This window comes from Aquarana catesbeiana, linkage group LG03, assembly GCF_042186555.1.
Source record: "Aquarana catesbeiana isolate 2022-GZ linkage group LG03, ASM4218655v1, whole genome shotgun sequence".
Lineage (NCBI taxonomy): Eukaryota > Metazoa > Chordata > Amphibia > Anura > Ranidae > Aquarana > Aquarana catesbeiana.
The window spans coordinates 740,433,657-740,455,599 of NC_133326.1; the positions used below are offsets into that span (position 1 = coordinate 740,433,657).

Sequence of the window (21,943 nt, forward strand, 5' to 3'; positions counted from 1 at the left end):
ACCTCAAAACAAGTGTAATCATTAAGGACACGGTCATTGCATGGAGAGAAGTAAGAAAATTGCTCAAAGTGCCATCCAGCATCTCCAAATACCTCAAAATACAAGGGAACCCTATGTTCCTTCCATCTATCATCCATAAAGCCTTTGGCCAATGGAAACTTAAAAGCCTCACGGATGTCTCGTCTCTTTATCTCAACAAGCCAGGCAAATTCAAACCATTTCAAACACTGATGAGGGAGTACTCCCTACCACCAACTCATGTCTTCTTCTATCACCAACTCATCAGCTATCTCAAATCATGCTCGGGACCTAGTACCAACCCACTTGAAACATCCTGCATTGATACTCTCATCAAAAGCAATAACTACTCCATCTACAATATTTACTCTTGTCTCATACAACATCAAACACGGAATTATGCCCTCAAACCCTTTCAAAAATGGTCACACTTATTAGATGACGAATCTCTGCCAGAAAAAATCCTTGAGGGGTACAAGACAGTCCGCAACCTTACAGCTTCTGAATCTTGGAGGGAAACACAATTCAAGATCATCCACAGAGCTTATTTCCCTTTCCGCTTCAACAAGAAGGACCCCACCCAAGCGCAATGTTCCTGGTGTAACTTACCTCGCCCCACTTTACTACACAGGCTTTGGGACTGTAACAAGATTGATGCTTACTGGACTAAGGTGATCACTTACATCAACGAGGTCCACAAAATTCAGTGCACTAAGGACCGCCTATTATGCCTGTTCAGCATACCCCCTTCATCCTCATCGCCAACGACGGTCTCACAAAATATTCCACACTGGGCTCACCTATGTCTCCTAGTGGCTCGCAGGACTATTATGTCTCACTGGATATCAGCTACTCCTCCTACCCTAACAATGTTTAAAAAAGCCCTAGCATCACTCTTCCACCTAGAGAGACTGGACACCATCACCCTTAATCTCCGATCGACTTCCCGTTTTTTCAAAAGATGGAGGAAATACATTGAAGCCACATTCGCTTCGCAGGCACTGATCGAGATAATGAACCCATTTCGCTACACGAAATGGTACTTGACAAAAGATCTCACCAACTCTCTTGACCGACTCAAAATACCCCCCACCCCAGATTCCTTTACTTTTAACCCACCGTAGGATATCCACAAATCCATTGTGCCCCTTGGCATCCACCCCCCTCCCACGTTTATTCAAACGCTGCCTCCACTCCTGAAGGTATTTAGATGTTAAGATTTCATATGTCAAGCAAAGTTACACTCCATAGTGTTGATAAGATGGCAAACATGAACTCCCCCGTCTTCCCTTTCCCCTAATTTTCTTTTTATTTTTATGTTTTCTGTTACTTCTCCCTTGTTCTAACTGATATGACAAGCTTGTATTTCAACTATTATGAGAAGTCATTGAATGTCATAGATTGTAACGAATAATACTCTGTAACTTTTGTTACATTAAGTTTTTATACTTTTGTATGCTATAAAACCCAATAAATATTTTTCAAAAAAAAAAAAGGGAGGACAGACCATATTGGCCCCATAAAGAATGAGGAAGGACATCTGGTTACAAAGGATGGGGAGATGGCAAAGGTATTGAATTTATTCTTCTCCTCAGTATTCGCGAGTGAATCGGGGGGCTTCAGTAACCAAAACTGCAGTGTTTATCCTCATGACACAACACAGGAAGCACCTACATGGTTAACAGAGGACAGAATTAAAATTAGACTTGAGAAACTTAACATTAATAAATCACCGGGACTAGATGGCTTGCATCCGAGGGTACTTAGGGAACTCAGTCAGGTGATTGCCAGACCGTTGTTCCTAATTTTTACAGACAGTCTATTGACTGGAATGGTACCAGCTGATTGGAGAAAAGCCAATGTAGCACTAATATTTAAAAAGGGCCCAAAAACATCCCTGGGAATTACAGACCAGTTAGCCTAACATCAATAGTATGTAAACTCTTGGAGGGGATGATAAGGGACTATATACAAGATTTTAGTAGAAAGAATGATATCATTAGCAGTAATCAGCATGGATTCATGAAGAATCGTTCTTGCCAAACCAATCTATTAACCTTCTATGAGGAGGTGAGTTGCCATCTAGATAAAGGAAGGCCCGTAGAGGTGGTGTATCTGGATTTTGCAAAAGCATTTGACACAGTTCCCCATAAACTTTTACTGTACAAAATAAGGTCCATTGGCATGGACCATAGGGTGAGTACATGGATTGAAAACTGGCTACAAGGCCGGTTCAGAGGGTGGTGATAAATGGGGAGTACTCATAATTGTCAGGGGTGGGTAGTGGGGTTCCCCAGGGTTCTGTGCTGGGACCAATCCTATTTAATTTGTTTATAAACGACCTGGAGGATGGGATAAACAGTTCAATCTCTGTATTTGCAGACGATACTAAGCTAAGCAGGGCAATAACTTCTCTGCAGGATGTGGAAACCTTGCAAAAAGACCTGAACAAATTAATGGGGTGGGCGACTACATGGCAAATGAGGTTCAATGTAGAAAAATGTAAAATAATGCATTTGGGTGGCAAAAATATGAATGCAATCTATACACTGGGGGAGAACCTCTGGGGGAATCTAGGATGGAAAAGGACCTGGGGGTCCTAGTAGATGATAGGCTCAGCAATGGCATGCAATGCCAAGCTGCTGCTAATAAAGCAAACAGAATATTGGCATGCATTAAAAGGGGGATCAACTCCAGAGATAAAACAATAATTCTCCTGCTCTACAAGACTCTGGTCCGGCCGCACCTGGAGTATGCTGTCCAGTTCTGGGCACCAGTCCTCAGGAGGGATGTACTGGAAATGGAGCGAGTACAAAGAAGGGCAACAAAGCTAATAAAGGGTCTGGAGGATCTTAGTTATGAGGAAAGGTTGCGATCACTGAACTTATTCTCTCTGGAGAAGAGACGCTTGAGAGGGGATATGATTTCAATTTACAAATACTGTACTGGTGACCCCACAATAGGGATAAAACTAAGAGCGGCAAGGATGTGGAATTCCCTTCCACAGGCGGTGGTCTCAGCGGGGAGCATTGATAGCTTCAAGAAACTATTAGATAATCACCTGAATGACCGCAACATACAGGGAAATGTAATGAAATACTGACACATAATCACACACATAGGTTGGACTTGATGGAATTGTGTCTTTTTTCAACCTCACCTACTATGTAACTATGTAACTAAGTCCGCCAAAAGTCAGTCGAAAGTCTGTTGGACGGGCTGTCGCACTTTTGTAGCCAAAAAGTCCGACTGTGTGTACGTGGCATTAGGGGTTGAATACAGATCTGTATTTATATCTGTTTATTTAGGTGATAATTAATTCAATGTGATGTCTAGATGGTGATACATTGTGTACATGTTTCTTTTTGACAGATTAAACGAGTTGAAGGCTTCTGTTGAAATATGGGAGGGTTCTACATTTTGCTAACCATTTCTCCACCTGTGATGTACAAGAAAAGGATTTTGTTTGCTTTCAATCGATTACTAATCACATAATTGATTCAAAATGTGTAAAATGATGGTATTTAAGCCATGTGTGTGACTCTGACTTTAGATGTGTGTTTGATCTGAAGAAGGGCGTAAGCTTGTGAGCCCGAAACATAATGAACTTACACATCATGTGATGTTTGTTTGAACTTTCGTTCAATAAAGACATTCTAAGTGCAGCGATCCTTGGGACTATATATATATATATATATATATATATATATATATATATATATATATATATATATATATATATATATATATATAATTTGAATATTTCCATAATGATTTATGCATATGCACTAATACAGAAAAATTTGAAGAAAAGTAATAAAGTAAGAACAAAAATAAACAAAACCTGTACCACAACCTGAGGATTGCTTGGTTACATACATGCTTGTAAAGATTGTCAGTAAAATTAGTTTTCATCTGTATAACGTGAAGTCCATGGTGTCCACTGTGATAAGAAAGAACCTAAATTATTAGAATAGACAGCAAAGTGTTTTTCATAAGAGTATTGGACATTAACCTTTGTACTACTTCATTGATATTAGGTGTCATAGTAGATTTCCATTCTGTAGTTCTAGTCAGACGTCCAGCTATAAGAATATGTATTATCATACTTCTAAATTGGGTTGGTATAATATTAATAGAGAGGTTGAGTAGGGAAAGGTGAGGGGTGGGTCTAATGAAAAATCCAGTTACTGAGGAAATTACTTTAAAAACCTCATTCTAGAAACTGCGCACACCCTCATAGGCCCATAGAATGTGTGTTATACTGCCTCTTGTACCACATTGTCTCCAACAGGTATTGGGTTCTAGAGGGAAGATTTGGGACAACCTCACAGGGGTTAAATAGCTTCTGTGAATTATTTTTTGCATTATTTCCCAGTGGTTGGCACAATGGGAATAGTGATAACCTGTCTGGATAGCACATTGCTATTCTTTAGAAGTGAAGGTAGAGCCTAGCTCCCTTTCCCAATTCGTCATATTAGATGTTTTGGTGAAAGGTCTTTTATGTGGAATAAGGGTGTAGAACCAGTTTAAGACCTTTTTCATAAAAAAACTTGAGTTCTTTAATGAAATTGAAGTGGGAAATGAAAAATTACTTTTGGCAACAGCCGATGTATCATCATATATACGATCATTAACCATAATGAAGCTTTACCTGCAACAAAATTGGCCCTGGAAATATTTAGTGAATTAGTCTCCAAGCAAAAATCCTATATCCTTAAGTGTTTAGAATATGGTCTACATCGCAGATATTTTTGGCATAATTCAGATTATTATAAACAAATTAAGGACATTGCGATGGGTGCGAAGTTCGCCCCCAGCATGGCCAATCTTTTTATGGCAAAGTGGGAAGAGGAATTAGTTTTCAGGGATCCTCCACCTGAACTTGTATTATATAAAAGGTATATTGATGATCTGATAGTGATATGGACTGAGGATGTGGAAAGTTTAACCCATTTTTTTCAACGACTGAACAACAAGGACAGAAATATCCAACTGTCATTTGAGTATCATGCTAAAACCATTCATTGTCCTGATTGGAGGTTAGAGTTAGAGAACCATAAAATATTAACTAAAACATTCTTTAAACCTGTTGATGGTAACGGCTATATCCCAGTGGATAGTTGTCATCATGATCCTTGGCTTATAAACATACCAAAAGGGCAACTCATTAGACTTCGAAGAAATTGTAGTAAAGAAGAAGATTTTAATGAACAGGCCAAATTTATTGGGAAAATATTTGATTAGCACAAAAGAGGATATGATGAAACCTTTATTAATGAGAGAATTGAAGAAGCCTCTATAATGGAAAGAAATTATCTCATTGAAGATAAACCAAGAAATGATAAGACCTCACATGATCTACCCATCATACTAAATTATAATGTACAAAACAAACAGGTTGAAAATTTTCTTAGAAAATACTGGCCTATCTTGAGAGCAGATATACAATTACGTGCAATTTTACCTGAACAGCCGAAATTCACGTACAGGCCTTAATTGTTTCATTTCCAACTCTTGTTTTTTTTTTAATACTTACTTCAGGTATTTTTTAAAGCTGGATGGCACTGTTTTTGCCTCTATTAATGGTTAAATTGTGTGTTTATATTTAAATTTCCCCGCTAGATGTCATTAGTCCCTACAAAATTTATTTTCTGGCATTTTATATTTATTTCAGGTATTTTTAATGCTAGATGGCGCTGTTTTTACTTCTATCAATGGTTAGGCTAAATTGGGTGTAGTTAGACAATTTCCCCACTAGATTTCATTAGCTTTTACACAACAACAATTATTTATGTTTTCTATTTTTAATTTCATTGCATTGTTTATTTTTTTAGTCTTGTTTCCTTTTTTGGCTTTTTGTTGTTTGTTGTTTTTTTTTTAGTGAAATTTTGTGATTTATAAATGTCTTATAATGAATTGCAGTTCACCCTAATATTTAGCACCATTTTTTAAAACCAATCTGTGAGATGTAATGTTCGTCTTTGACCACTGGGGGCTGTTTTTTGCAATTCCACCAGTGGCTGTGAGGACACAAGATTGCAGGGATACTATTTATAAATTTCCATAGTAACCTATGGGCTTTATAAGCCCGACGTCTGTCATCTGTCTCCCTATCCTTGAAAAAGTCACGTGACCAGTGACGTAACACGTAGGAGGATTCAGTGATATCACGGCTGAGACAGGAAGTAGGGATTGTAACGATACTGCATGCTTTTAACCTAGATATAAGGTATTAGGTTTTATTAAAACCATTTCTTCTGTGAAAAGACTACACTATGGAGTTCTTATTTGTCTTGTATGGCCTGTGAATGGAGAAGAGGAGGAGATCCAATCCAGTATAGTGGATATTTATCCCCGATTACTGAGCCATATACCACATCCCTGGGTTCATGCTGTAAGGAGTAGAGAGGAGAGTGGAATGTGAACTGTCATAAAGGATCTGTATACCAAAGTTCCATTAGAACTGTTGGGGTCTTTGTTTAACCACTTAAGCTCCGGACCATTTGGCCGGTTCAGCCTGTTCGGATCGGCACACATGTGCTCTGCAGAGCGTGCCGCCGCCTTGGCCTTAGGAAAGGCCGCGGCTTCGGCCTAGCTCCTGAGCAGCGGCCATCTTGGTACACCCGGTGGCCGTTTACCACGTGATCGCTCCGTCAATTGAGGGAGCGATCACTTGTAAACAAACCTGGCGTCATGTCATGACACCGGTTCCTCTTTCCCCTCTGTGTACTGATCTGTACAGTGGAGGGGAGAGATCAGATGGCAGCAGTGCCAATACTCTGCCATACCCTGCCAATACTCTGCAATGCCCTGCCAATACTCTGCAATACCCTGACAATACTGTGCAATACCCTGACAATACCTTGCCAATACTCTGCAATACCCTGCTAATACTCTGCAATACCCTGCTAATACTCTGCAATACCCTGCTAATACTCTGCAATACCCTGCTAATAATCTGCAATACCATGCTAATACTCTGCAATACTCTGCCAATACTCTGCCAATACCTGCCAATACCCTGCCAATACCCTGCCAATACCCTGCTAATACTCTGTCATACTCTGCAATACCCTACCAATATTCTGCCAATACCCTGCAATACTCTGTGCAATACTCTGCCAATACCCGCCAATACCTGCCAATACTTTGCCAATACTCTGCCAATACCCTGCCAATACTCTGCCAATACTCTGCAATACCCTGCCAATACCCTGCCAATACTCTTTCATACTCTGCCAATACCCACCAATACCTGCCAATACTCTGCCAATACTCTGCCAATACCCGCCAATACCTGCCAATAGTCTGCCAATACTCTGCCAATACTCTGCAATACCCTGCCAATACTCTGCAACACTCTGCCAATACTCTGCCATACCATAATATCTTATTACAGTGGGGGAGATTGCGGATATTACAGTGGGGGAGATGACGTGGATATTACAGTGGGGGAGATTTTTTTTGTTCATCCGAAAATGATCCGAACCATGACTCCTGATCCGAGGAACGATCCGAACGGTGAGTTTTTTGATCTGTTGCACCTCTACTGGCCAAAGACCAAAGCACTTTTTGCGATTCGGCACTGCGTTGTTTTAACTGACAATTGCGCGGTTGTGCGACGTTGCACCCAAACAAAATTGACGTCCTTTTTTTCCCACAAATAGAGCTTTCTTTTGGTGGTATTTGATCGCCTCTGCGTTTTTTATTTTTTGCGCTATAAACAAAAAAAGAGCTAAAATTTTGAAAAAAAGCAATATTTTTTACTTTTTGCTATAATATCCCCAAAAAGTATATAAAAATTTTTTTCTCAGTTTAGGCCGATATGTATTCTTCTACATATTTTTAGTAAAAAAACCTGTAATAAGCGTATATTATTTGGTTTGCGCAAAAGTTATAGTGTCTACAAAATAGGGGATAGTTTTATGCCTTTTTTATTATTAATTTTTTTTTACTAGTAATGACGGTCTGCGATTTTTATCGGGGCTGCGACATTATGGCGGACACGTCAGACAATTTTGACACATTTTTGGGACCTTTGGCATTTTTACAGTGATCAGTGCTATAAAATTACATTGATTACTGTAAAAATGTCACTGGCAGTGAAGGGGTTAACCACTAGGGGGCAGTGAAGGGGTTAAGTGTGTCCTAGTACATGTTCTAACTGAAGGGGGATGGGTCTGTGTAGGGGAGATGACAGATCGTCTGTTAATACTCTGTAAGAACAGACGATCTGCCTGTTCTCCCCTCAAAGAACCGGAAACTGTGTGCCCCGAGCGATCGTGGGCGAGCAGGGGGCACGTGCGCGCCCCCTAGTGGCCGTCTATGGTACCGACGTACCATGATGGCGATTCGCGCAGCCGAGTCATGTTGCCGCAGTACAACTGCAGCAACTGGTCGGCATGCGGTTAAGGTGAGCTACTAGAGCACACCCCGGGTGGATGCCTGGATGGTGGGAGCAATTGTGTTCACAACTTTCAAGAACTGCTTTTTGAGCACTTGATCTTCACAACTCATCACTTTTTGATGCACATGCCCTTTATTATTGGGGACTTATTCATCTGATTTTACATAAAAATAATAATAAAATATCTGCTTTTGATCCAAGCACTTTATCATTGTTTCACACATTATCATATCTTATCGCATAATACTGTGTTTTTTATTAGAAATGTGCTTTCGTTTTCATCCGAATGCATTTTCGTCCGAATTTCAGGTATTTTTGTTATCATTTTAACAAACGATAACGAAAGTGCAGAATCAGAAAAACGAAAGATCCGACATAAACAAATGCTTTATTTTCGTTTTTGTTGCTAAAACAGTTCGATATAGATAGGAGATTTGACATGATGATGACAATAACAATCTGTGTCCATCAAACCTGTCATCGAATGTGCCTAACCTTAACTCTATTAGTCCAAGATTATTCTACATAGAGAGAAAAGATTTGACATAGAGAGAAAAGATTTGACGTAGGGGAGAAAAGATAAATAAAAATAATGATGATGATGAATGTTATTGGCTGATTGTAACCAAAGAGGAGGGGCAGTAAAATATCTAGAACTAAGTACACACGTACTTTGGCTTATGGTGTCTGTTGAAGGTTCTAAGAAGATTCGACGGAGCAGGTAAACTATACGGCGTCGTACAGTTTAGCTGCTCCGTCGAATCTTCTTTGAACATTCGACAGACACCATAATGCCCTGTACACATGGTTGGATTTTCCGACGGAAAATGTGTGATAGGACCTTGTTGTCGAAAATTCCGACTGTGTGTGGGCTCCATTACACATTTTCCATCGGAATTTCTGACACACAAGTTTGAGAGCAGGCTATAAAATTTTCCGACAACAAAATCCGTTGTCGGAAATTCCAATCGTGTGTACACAAATCTGATGACAAAGTGCCACGCATGCTCAGAATAAATTAAGAGACAAAAGCTATTGGCCACTGCCCCATTTATAGTCCCAACGTATGTGTTTTACGTCACCGCGTTCAGAACGATCAGATTTTCCGACAACTTTGTGTGACTGTGTGTATGCAAGACAAGTTTGAGCCAACATCCGTCGGAAAAAATCCATGGGTTTTATTGTCGGAATGTCCAATCAATGTCCGACCGTGTGTATGGGGCATTAGCCTTCAATGACAGATTCAACCTTAATTTGGATTTTCGGACGAATGCAATTTTTAACGAAAGACAAAATAAATAAAAACGAATTTCGGGAGTAACTAAATAAATGTATTTTTCGGATGAAAACGAAATTTCGAAACAAAATATTTCAGTGTGCACATGTCTAATTTTTTTAATTGGGGATAGTCATCCATGCATATTTGTCTATTTTTGCGGTATAGCTTCTTGCATTAGCGCACCATATTTTTTTTATCATTATTTGTGTTAAAAGTGTTGAGGTCACTTGCTAATAGTTGCTGCTTTTTCATGTGTATTTTTAGGATGATATATTATCCTTTGGTATTTATTTTGTATAATAGTTTTGGTTGGCTGTGAGGTCCAAACTATCTTTACTGAGGGAGTTTACAGAATAAAATAAAATGTAAAATGGAAGCAGAGTAACACTTCTCCAGGATGCCGGCAGTCAGTCACCATAACACTATAACATCACTCAGCATGCCGAGCAGAGCAATACAATCACAGCCACTTGTCTATTATACAGAACCTCCATATTTATAGCTGTATTCCTAGGAGACCCTCATGATTGTTGCTCGGGGTTCTGAGCCTTGTGCCTCATGCATCCATCTGAACCTCCATCAGAAAGAGGAGTCAAGGCTCCAGATTCTAGGTGTGTGCCTGTAAACCTGCATAGAGAATTGGGGTCTTTTCTGGTCCCCCCACCATGGTCACATGTCACTGCAATGTGCTGAGATGTTACCAGGCAGACAAAGACACTCCCCATCACCTGGAGGAGGAGAGACTCCAATCTACAGAGGGTTGGTGGGATGATGGTATCTGGGAGGATCTGCTACACTAATAACTCGCTTAATTATTATTTTATACATTTCAGAGGTTTGTCAGGACTAATCACTTCCCTAATCTTATTTCCAGCCAAACTGAAGAAGACGACACATGGCAAAACATTATCAGGTTAGTAGGACATCCACGTTTCATATGTAATCTCTTTTGGATTAACATTTTGTTCTGTTGTAATCTGGATCAGTGATGGTACTACCAGGGTCACAAAGTTGCACTTGAGACCAGGCCCTGGCATTCCACCACTGTAGGGGGGCCAAGATGGCAGGAAGGGGGCCCACTTCAGAACATGGGCTCAGTTCACACTGCTGTGATCCCAAAGTTTTGCAACTTGCTTGCAATTTCCTTGTGACTTGATTGCAATTTTGTTATTTAACATTGTGGTCTATGGCACTCAAATCACACCAAAGTTACAGAAAGGTATTGTAGGATCCTTTTTCTGTGTTGCTTGAGTCGCCTTGATTATGACAGCACCAATTGAAATGAATGTGTTTTGACTTGTCATGTAACTTTGTGTTGCAAGTCACATGATGAGTCGCAGCAGTGTGAACCAGAGCTTATAATGGGCCCACGACAGGAACAAGTGCAAAAGGCTAGAGAAAGAGCCCCTGCCTCAGAGGGAAGAGCCCCACTCTTGGAGGAAAGGGCCTGGGACTGATGGAAAGGGCCCCAGCAGTCATATTGGCTCTTCATGGTTTCTTGTACCGGAGCCCTGAAGGTTCTATTTATGCCTCTGGTCTTGATGGTGTGTCCATAGTTTGGATGCTTCCACAGTCCTCCTGTATTTCATGGGATATCTTCTTTTAGGGTCCCATTTATTGGGTTTATGGTTAGAATATAATATTTCCAACTCTGTCTTATAAATACTATGTCATGTATGTATTAGGAATAAAATATTCTCTTTTCTCTCAAAAAGATATCAGTAAGGAACACAGAGAGTCCACGAAAGAGAAGTTCCAGAGGATTCTAGAATATAATTCCTGTATGGGGGAAGCTGTTCATCTACAGGAAAGATTCACCAAGTTATTGATGATAAACAGACCCCAGAATAAAGAGGGAAAAGAAGAACAAATAAGGAGTTCAGGCAGAAGACATCTACAGATCATGGAGAAAAGATCCCCAACCACAATCCAGGCCCTCTTTGACGCTGATAAATATGGGTTCATCCCTAAGATTGTGGTGTTACAAGGAGCTGCTGGGATTGGAAAAACAATGACCTCCAAGAAGATCATGCTGGACTGGGCCTCTGGGGAGCTCTACCAAGACAAGTTTGATTTTGTGTTTTATCTGAGCTGTAGAGAAATCAACACCATCCCTGAAAACATAAGCCTTGTGGGAATTTTATCCAGAACCTGCAGACTGAGTCCAGATGACCTGGTGTCTATTCTGAAGGATCCTGGAAGTCAGAGAAAACTTCTCACCATAGTTGATGGGTTTGATGAACTGAGGTGGACTTTGGAGGAGAAATCTGAGGGTTGTCCTGACATTTCTATGGAAACCCACAAAGAAATAATTCTCCAAAGCTTGCTCAGGAGACAGGTTCTCCCACAATCTTCTCTGATCATCACCACAAGGTCACTGGCCATGGAGAAACTTAACACATTCATCGATGATTCTCGCAATGTGGAAATCCAGGGATTTACAAGGGACGATCAAGAGGAATATGTCCATAAATTCTTTGGAAATAAAGAAGATGCAGGCAAGGTTCTCAGTATAATAAAAGACAATGACGTTGTGTACACCATGTGTGCCGTCCCCATCACATGCTGGATTGTCTGCACTGTAATGAAACAAGAAATAAGAAAAGATTTGGCTTTAATTCAGTGTGATACAATGACTTCAATTTACCTTCTCTACCTGGAGGTTTTACTAACCCATCACAGCAAGAAGGAGCAGTCTGTACGTAGGAAACAAACCTGTCTGAAGAAGCTGTGTGCTCTGGCCAATCAGGGAATTCAGAACCAACAAATCTTATTTGAGAAGAAAGATCTAAAAAGACATGGACTTTCTCTGTCTGAGGTGGAGTCTGTATTTCTGAATGAGAACATCTTTCATTGTGACGTCCGCAGCCAGATCTGCTACAGCTTCATCCACCTGAGTGTACAGGAGTTCCTTGCTGCTCTCTATTATGGGATGGATGATGGTTGGTTTGGATTTATGAAACGTTCTTTCCTCCCAAGGATCTGTAAAGGGAAATCACACGATGACTTCAGTTCACATTACTCACATTTAGCATTATCTGTACAATTCATGTTTGGTCTCTTAAATGAAAATCAGGTGAAGAAATTCTCAGAGATCACAGGAATCACCATCTCACTCCGAGCCAAACCTGCAATGATAGAATGGGTCATGAAGGGCAGTTATCAGACTTTGTATACTCAGACCATCTTCTGTCTGTATGAGACTCAGGATGAGGACTTCATTAGGAGAGTCATGTCTGGTTGTACAGATTTGAAGCTGTGTGGCTCATGTACTGATCACTTGTGGATGAACAGGAATTTTTCCAAGCAGCTGAACTATTGCTTGAAGACTTTGAAGAGAGAAAGTTTTCAGTCTTTACATTTTTCATCTCTCACTGTGGGTCCAGAGTGCCAGAAACTTCTATCTCCATTCCTACACAGGAGTCAGCATGTCAGGTAAGTGAGTGTGAGGATATCCTAACTGAATTCAGAGAATGGGCAGGAACCTGCATACAGTATAACGGTGATTATCAGACATGTTCTCCATCTACCACACTTGTTAGAAGTCCTGGGAACTCACACTTTCCTCAGCCCTAAGCCCTGGTTCACACTACAGCAATTTCCCAGCAACATTCTGATGACATGTAAAGTCGCAGGTCAAGTGAAAACACAAAGATTTTAATGGGCGTTGTCTTAATGGCTGCGTTTTGAGTCACTGCAACAAAAGAAAATACTTCCTGCACTACTTTTGGGCGATGTTTGTGCTGCACGACTCCCATAGACTTTAATGTAAAGTTCCAACAAACAAAAAAATAAAAACACAAAGACTTCTACACACCCTAAAGAGTTAAACTACAAAAAATATTTATTGCTTAAAAAAGCGATGGCCAACAATTTATTAGCACAATGACCCAAACCCCCCATATATACTCCAACCCTCCCCAAATGTATTCCTCCAACCCACAATAGGCAAGCCCACCCTCCCCAATGCAAAGCACCCCCTTAATATCTATATGATGGCTAAAAGCCTGCTAAAACTGGATTCCTGCAGCTCGTTCCTAAAGTGGAGCCGTGTATGTCTGTGTAGATCCTGTAATGGGATAGTGTGACATATGTCATATGTGTTCTACACAGACATACACTTCTCTGCTTTAGGAACGAGCTGCAGGGATCCCGTTTTAGCTGGCTTTGAGCCATCATATAGGAATTAAGGGGGGTGCTTTGCATTGGGGGGCTGGGCTTGCTTATTGTGGGTTTTTTTGCACTTTTTTTGACCCTCAGTCTCATGAGGGGTATTTTTATCCTACATAGTGTGTCTGTCTTTAAGAGGAATATTTTTGGGGAGGGTTGGAGTATATTAGGGGGGGGGGGCTGGGTCATTGTGCTAATAAATTGTTGTACATCACTTTTTTAAGCAATAAATCTTTTTTGTAGTTTAACTCTTTAGGGTGTGTAGAAGTCGTTGTGTTTTTTATTTTTTGTTTGTGGGTATAGTATATTACTGATTACACCCCCCGATATTTATTCGGTGAGCTCTGCATATTTATATTAAGTGGGATTCCCATTTATTCCATATTTGTTGTGTATATATATATATATATATATATATATATATATATATATATATATATATATATATATATATAGTTATCGGTTGTACCTTACCGTTATTTTGTCGAGTCCTACCATTTTTACCAAGTTTGTTCTTGGATATTTAGCACTTTGTATGGTGTAAATTATATATCTTCCCTTTCATCCCTATATATACATATATTACCACCTCCCATTTTCCTGCACCTTATTGTGGTTTCTGTGGGCATTGACACCTATAGGAATTTAGTACCCACAGTTTGGCAAGCCCTCTTTGTTGTTTTTCATCTTCTTTCCCCTCTTCAATTTTTTTTCCAATTCAGTGAACACTTTTGAGAGACTTATTTCAACTTGCCGTTCAAATTTTGTCCCTTCTCAATTTCACATCATTGTGGCATCGATAAAAAAGAATTTATTTAGAAAATTGTATTTATATTTATACAAAAACTACAAGAATTTCCCCTTTTCCCCTTTATACCCTACCCACCTACCATCCCACCTCTCCTCCCTCCTCCCACCCCCCCCCTCTTTCCTCGCCTTTAGTTTGTTTCTTTCTTACCCTACTATTTTCTATCTTAAGACCCTATGCCTTCCAACATCTTCTGCCAGTAATTGTCCAAGGTTTTATATTTTCACCACCCTCCCCAAATACTATTATATTTATCTGGTTGCCCTTTATCCTTGCTGCTTAGGAATTCCATTTTACTATATTAATCCACTTGTTTAAACCAATCTCTTAAGTCTGGTCTTTCACTATTCAACCACTTTTTTGGGATCAATCCCTTTGCAGCGTTCAAAAGTTTTAGCATCACTGTTTTCATATATTGCTGTCTTCTCGCACGTTATTTCCTTTATACAACTGATTATTTCCTGCCAGAATTCTTTTATTTTCGGGCAATCCCACCATATATGTTCCATTGTGGCTTTTTGTCCACATTTTCTCCAGCATCATGGCGATCCATCTTGCTTAATTTTATGGATTCTCTCCAGGGTTAAGTACCACCTTACCAGGAATTTATAGTTCATCTCGACGGTATTAATATCCCAAGCTTGGTTATATCTTGCTTCTATCATCCTATCGACTTGCTGGTCTTCTAGTTTTACTTCTAGTTCTTTTTCCCACTTTTCTATAAAGGAGGATCTTCCCTGTCCTTCAAGGTCTGTCAATATTTCATAAACTTTTGAAATACCCTTTTTCCATGGCGTTGATGTTGTACAAACCTTTCCAACTGATTTAGTCCCTCTCCGTCTCTAAACATGTGTGATGATTTGTTAACTAAGTGATTCAATTGAAGAAATTCCCACTCACGCAACTTCCCACCAAATATTATCTCTAATTCTTGTGCAGATTTCATCTTCCCATTTGTAATCTTTGATTTGTGGATTCTTTATTCCAAGTCTACAGAATATATCTTCTCCTGGTGCAAAAAAAAATTGTTATATACCCATTTTTCCTTCCGGTGAAGTGCATCCCATATTTTTTTAAATTATAATTTTTATTGAAGTTTCAAATAGTACATACATGTTATAGCCATAACAGTGGTTACAATTACAGATGTTCCGACTAGAAACAATCTTTAATTAACATCATGGTAAATGAAAACAGTAAAATTTTGAACAAAGGTTGTGTGAAAAAAGGATGTCGAGTAGTGATAGGTTCTAGACGGGGAAGGGGGGGGGTTGGGATGGGGGGGGAGTAGGGGGAAGGAGGGAGAAAAAGGGGGGGAAGGGCACCAGCAGGTTTTGAGATAAATAATAAGCGATCGATGAGTAGTTCACAATTGAGTAGTTACAGTTGAACAGCATCCCATATTTTAACTACATTTTTGGTCAATTCATGAGAATCTGGATCTAGTGTTCTAAACTTATTTGAAATCCAAATATTTTTGTGAAGTGTGGTTCTGCTAAAAGTGTTTTCTATCTGAACCCATTTTTTTTCTTTATTTTCTTTTGTCCATTCAATCATACGTGCTAAGATTACCGCTTTATAATATCTAAAAATATCCAGAGCTGCCAACCCCTCATGCTGTCTTTTCCTAGAAATTAGTGCAAATTTTATTCTCGGTTTTTTATTTTGCCAGATATACTTTGACAGTATTTTTTGTATAATTTTGAAAAAGCTCTGTGGAATCCCTATTGGTAACATCTGGGATTTATACATTATTTTTGGTAGTATTACCATTTTAAGCGTATTGACTCTTCCAATCCATGATATTGGTTGTGTACTCATCTTCTTTATTTCTGCCTTAACCGCTTCAGCCCCGGAAGAATTTACCCCCTTCCTGACCAGAGCACTTTTTGTGATTCGGCACTGCGTCGCTTTAACTGACAATTGCGCGGTCGTGGCTCGCAAACAAAATTGACGTCCTTTTTTTCCCACAAATAGAGCTTTTTTTTGGTGGTATTTGAACACCTCTGCGATTTTTATTTTTTGCACTATAAACAAAATAAGAACGACATTTTTGAAAAAAACACATTATTTTTTACTTTTTGCTATAACAAATATCCCCCAAAACTATATAAAAAAACATTTTTTTTCCTCAGTTTAGGCCGATACGTATTCTTCTACATATTTTTGGTAAAAAAACCCGCAATAAGCCTTTATTGATTGGTTTGCGCAAAAGTTATAGCGTTTACAAAATAGGGGATAGTTTTATGGCATTTTTATTCATAATTTTTTTTTTACTAGTAATGGCGGCGATCAGTGATTTTATTTGTGACTGCAACATTATGGAGAACATGTTAGACATTTTTAACACATATTTGAGACCATTGTCATTTATACAGCAATCAGTGATATAAAAATGCATTGATTCCTGTGTAAATGACAATGGCAGTGAAGGGGTCAACCACTAGGGGGCGGGGAGGGGTTAAATCAGTACTGGGAGTGTTTTCTAACTGTGGGGGGGTTGGGCTGTGTGTGACAGTCACTGATCATTGCTCCCGATGACTGGGAGCAGAGATCCAGTAACACTGTCACTAGGCTGTTTACATCAGCATCTCCCCGTTCATGCTCTCTGAGACGATCGCGGGTATCCCCGTGGCGATCGAGTCCGCGGGACCCGCGATCCGACTCACGGAGCTCCCGCCCGGCGCGCGCGCAATGGCACGGTGGGAAATTCAAATGGACGTACCTGTACGCCCATTTGCCCAGCCGTGCCATTCTGCCAATGTACATCGGTGTGCGCCGGTCAGGAAGGGGTTAATCTCATTTAATAATGGAATATAGTTTGCATAATAAATTTTCTCATATGATGATGTTAGTTAAATTTCCAGATAGGATAATTCGCCTTTTACCCACGTGAATGGGAATTCTTTTTGAAGGGCAAGGACTTCTTTTTTCCCCAATCCGATGTTCAATATTTCTGTTTTTATAGGATTTATTTTAAAGTTTGAGAGTTCTCCATATTCAGTCACTTCTTTCAGAATATTTGACAGAGTCACCCTGGGATTAGTCACATACATTAGGATATCATCGGCATACGCTGCAACTTTATGTTCTTTTCCTCCACTCTTGCCCCCGCTATCCCCTGGTTGTTTCGTAGGGTTGCTAGAAAAGGTTCTAACGACAATACATATAGAAGAGGCGAGAGCGGACAACCTTGAACAGTTGGTTGTATCTTTTCCCTCTTTAGGTATTATTGTGATATGTGCCAAGAGTGACTCTCTTCTTATATCATCATCATCATCTCCTATTTTATTCAAGTATTCACAGAACCTTGGAATCAGCTGTTCTTGAAATCTTTTGTAATATTTAATCGTAAACCCGTCTGGCCCAGGACTTTTACCAGTGGGGGTTTCCTTCGGGGCCAATTTGATATCATCCTGTTATCTCATTTTCTAGATCTTTTAATAACTTGGGTTTGATTTTTGGTAAGTTGGCCTTTTTTTAAGTAAATTTGTATCTTCTTCCTTCTTTTTTCTACTTGTTGATTTGTTTCTTGCTTTTTATTGCATAAAGTGAGCTATAATATTGTGCAAAAGCTTATGCAATATCCATAGTGTTATTTTTTATTTCTCCCTTATCATTTTTTATCTTCTCTATATAGTTTAGGGTCTTCCTTTTTCTAAGGATATTCGCAAGGTGTTTACCTGCTTTATTTCCCTTCGTGAAACTCTCTTGTAATATTCTATTAAGCTCCTTTCTGTTTTCTTGTTCCATCAGGTCTTTTAATTGGTCTCTTTTTAGAGTCAGGGACCAATATATTTCCTTTTCGGCTTGCTTTTTGTGTCTTTGTTCCAAGTTGTAAATTTCATTTAAAAGTCTCATCATTAGGGATGAGCTTCGAGTTCGAGTCGAACTCTTGTTCGACTCGAACATTGGCTGTTCGCAAGTTCGCCGAACAGCGAACAATTTGGGGTGTTGGCGGCAAATTCGAATGCCACGGAACACCCTTTAAAAGTCTATGGGAGAAATCAAAAGTGCTAATTTTAAAGGCTTATATGCAAGTTATTGTCATAAATAGTGTTTGGGGACCTGGGTCCTGCCCCAGGGGACATGGATCAATGCAAAAAAAAGTTTTAAAAACGGCCGTTTTTTCAGGAGCAGTGATTTTAATAATGCTCAAACAATAAAAGTGTAATATCCCTTTAAATTTCGTAGCTGAGGGGTGTCTATAGTATGCCTGTAAAGGGGCGCATGTTTCCCGTGTTTAGAACAGTCTGATAGCAAAATGACATTTCTAAGGAAAAAACCCATTTAAAACTACTCGCGGCTATTGCATTGCCGACAATACACATAGAAGTTCATTGATAAAAACGGCATGGGAATTCCCCACAGGGGAACCCCAAACCAAAAAAAAAAAAAAAAAATGACGTGGGAGTCCCCCTAAATTCCATATCAGGCCCTTCAGGTCTGGTATGGATATTAAGGGGAACCCCGGCCAAAATTTAAAAAACGGTGTTGGGACCCCCCAAAAATCCATACCAGACCCTTATCCGAGCACGCAACCTGGCATGCCGCAGGAAAAGAGGGGGGGCGAGAGTGCGGCCCCCCCTCCTGAACCATACCAGGCCACATGCCCTCAACATTGGGAGGGTGCTTTGGGGTAGCCCCCCAAAACACCTTGTCCCCATGTTGATGAGGAAAAGGGCCTCATCCCCACAACCCTGGCCGTTGGTTTTGGGGGTCTGCGGGCGGGGGGCTTATCGGAATCTGGAAGCCCCCTCTAACAAGGGGACCCCCAGATCCCGGCCCCCCCTCTGTGAAATGGTAAGGGGGTAATTACCCCTACCATTTCACTAAAAAACTGTCAAATATGTTAAAAATGACAAGAGACAGTTTTTGACAATTCCTTTATTTAAATGCTTCTTCTTTCTTCTATCTTCCTTCATTTTCTTCTGGTTCTTCTGGTTCTTCCTCCTGCGTTCTCGTCCAGCATCTCCTCCGTGGCGTCTTCTATCTTCTTCTCCTCGGGCCGCTCCGCACCCATGGCATGGGGGGAGGCTCCCGCTCTTCTCTTCATCCTCTTCTCTTCTTCTTTTCTTCTCTTCTTCTCTTCTTCATTTTCTTCTCCGGGCCGCTCCGCACCCATGCTGGCATGGAGGGAGGCTCCCGCTGTGTGACGGCGTCTCCTCGTCTGACAGTTCCTAAATAGCGGGGGGCGGGGCCACCCGGTGACCTCGCCCCCCTCTGACGCACGGGACATGACGGGACTTCCCTGTGGCATTCCCCGTGACATCACAGATAAGTCCCGCCAAGTCACCGTGCGTCCGAGGGGGGCGGGGTCACCGGGTGACGAGGAGACGCCGTCACACAGCGAGAGCCTCCCTCCATGCCAGCATGGGTGCGGAGTGGCCCGGAGAAGAAAATGAAGAAGAGAAGAAAAGAAGAAGAGAAGAGGATGAAGAGAAGAGCGGGAGCCTCCCCCCATGCCGTGGGTGCGGAGCGGCCAGAGGAGAAGAAGATAGAAGACGCCGCAGAGGAGATGCTGGATGAGAACGCCGGAGGATGAACGAGAAGAGCCAGAAGAACCAGAAGAAGAAGATGAAGGAAGATAGAAGAAAGAAAAAGCATTTAAATAAAGGAATTGTCAAAAACTGTCTCTTGTAATTTTTAACAGTTTTTTAGTTAAATGGTAGGGGTAAGTACCCCCTTACCATTTCACACGGGGGGGGCTGGGATCTGGGGGTCCCCTTGTTAAAGGGGGCTTCCAGATTCCGATAAGCCCCCCGCCCGCAGACCCCCACAACCACCGGCCAGGGTTGTGGGGATGAGGCCCTTGTCCTCATCAACATGGGGACAAGGTGTTTTGGGGGGCTACCCCAAAGCACCCTCCCAATGTTGAGGGCATGTGGCCTGGTACGATTCAGTAGGGGGGGCGTCCCCCCCTCTTTTCCTGCGGCCTGCCAGGTTGCGTGCTCGGATAAGGGTCTGGTATGGATTTTTGGGGGGACCTCATGCTGTTTTTTTTTTTTTTTGGTGCGGGGTTCCCCTTAAAATCCATACCAGACCTGAAGGGCATGGTATGGAATTTAGGGGGACTCCCACGTCATTTTTTAAAAAAAATTTGGTTCGGGGTTCCCCTGTGGGGAATTCCCATGCCGTTTTTATCAATGAACTTCTATGTGTATTGTCGGCAATGCAATAGCCGCGAGTAGTTTTAAATCGTTTTTTTCCTTCGAAATGTCATTTTGCTGTCAGACTGTTCTAAACACGGGAAACATGCGCCCCTTTACAGGCATACTATAGACACCCCCCAGCTACGAAATTTAAAGGGATATTACACTTTTATTGTTTCACTTTAAGCATTATTAAAATCACTGCTCCTGAAAAAACGGCCATTTTTAAAACTTTTTTTTGCATTGATCCATGTCCCCTGGGGCAGGACCCAGGTCCCCAAACACTTTTTATGACAATAACTTGCATATAAGCCTTTAAATTAGCACTTTTGATTATTCGTGTTCGTGTCCCATAGACTTTAACGGTGTTCGCGTGTTCGAACAAACTTTTTTCCTGTTCGCATGTTCTGGTGCGAACCGAACAGGGGGGTGTTCTTTCCTTCTTTTTTCCTGCCCCTATCGATATTAATTTACCTCTGATAACGGATTTATGCGCCTCCCATAGAGTTGCTTTTGATAGTTCAGGGGTGTCATTTTCCCAGAATTATTTTTCAATCTCGTCTATTATAGTTTTTACAGTTTCACCATCTTCTAGTAAACCTTCATTTATTCTCCATGTAACTCTTCCCATGGACTCTCCCTGAAAATTCATCTTCAGCAAAACTGGGGAATGATCTGAAAATGATGATATTCCTATTGTTGTCTCTGATACTTCCTCCAATGATCTATGTTCCACCATGATGTAGTCCAATCTAGAATATGTTCCATGAACTGTTTAGTAATATGTGTAATCCTTTATACTTGCATGTTGTACTCGCCATACATCTACTAATTGACGTTCATATAATTTCTTTTTGATCTTCCTTAGTTGCTTTTTTCCTCTATCCGGTGCAGTAGACGTAGTATCTGATTTATGGTCACATAGGAAAATTAAAGTCACCAGCCAATATTAATTTACCCTGTTTAAATTCAAGCAGATCTTTCAGCTTCTCCACTAGGTACTTTTTAGGGTTTGTGTTGGGACAGTAGATGTTTGCTAACGTGTACCTCATACCCTGTATTGTCCCTGTGAGGAAGAGAAAACGTCCTTCTGGGTCAGCTTTTCT

General features: G+C 40.7%; 1 protein-coding gene across 1 annotated transcript in view; it reads left to right on the forward strand.

Moving 5' to 3' along the window:
* The window catches only part of LOC141133870 (NACHT, LRR and PYD domains-containing protein 3-like), a 501,301-nt gene that overhangs the window by 212,466 nt on the left and 266,892 nt on the right, over positions 1-21,943 (forward strand). Inside the window, exons 4-5 of the mRNA XM_073623457.1 lie at positions 10,582-10,620; positions 11,423-13,142. Coding sequence (XP_073479558.1) covers positions 10,582-10,620; positions 11,423-13,142 — 1,759 coding nt within the window. The remainder of the gene's footprint in view (positions 1-10,581; positions 10,621-11,422; positions 13,143-21,943) is intronic.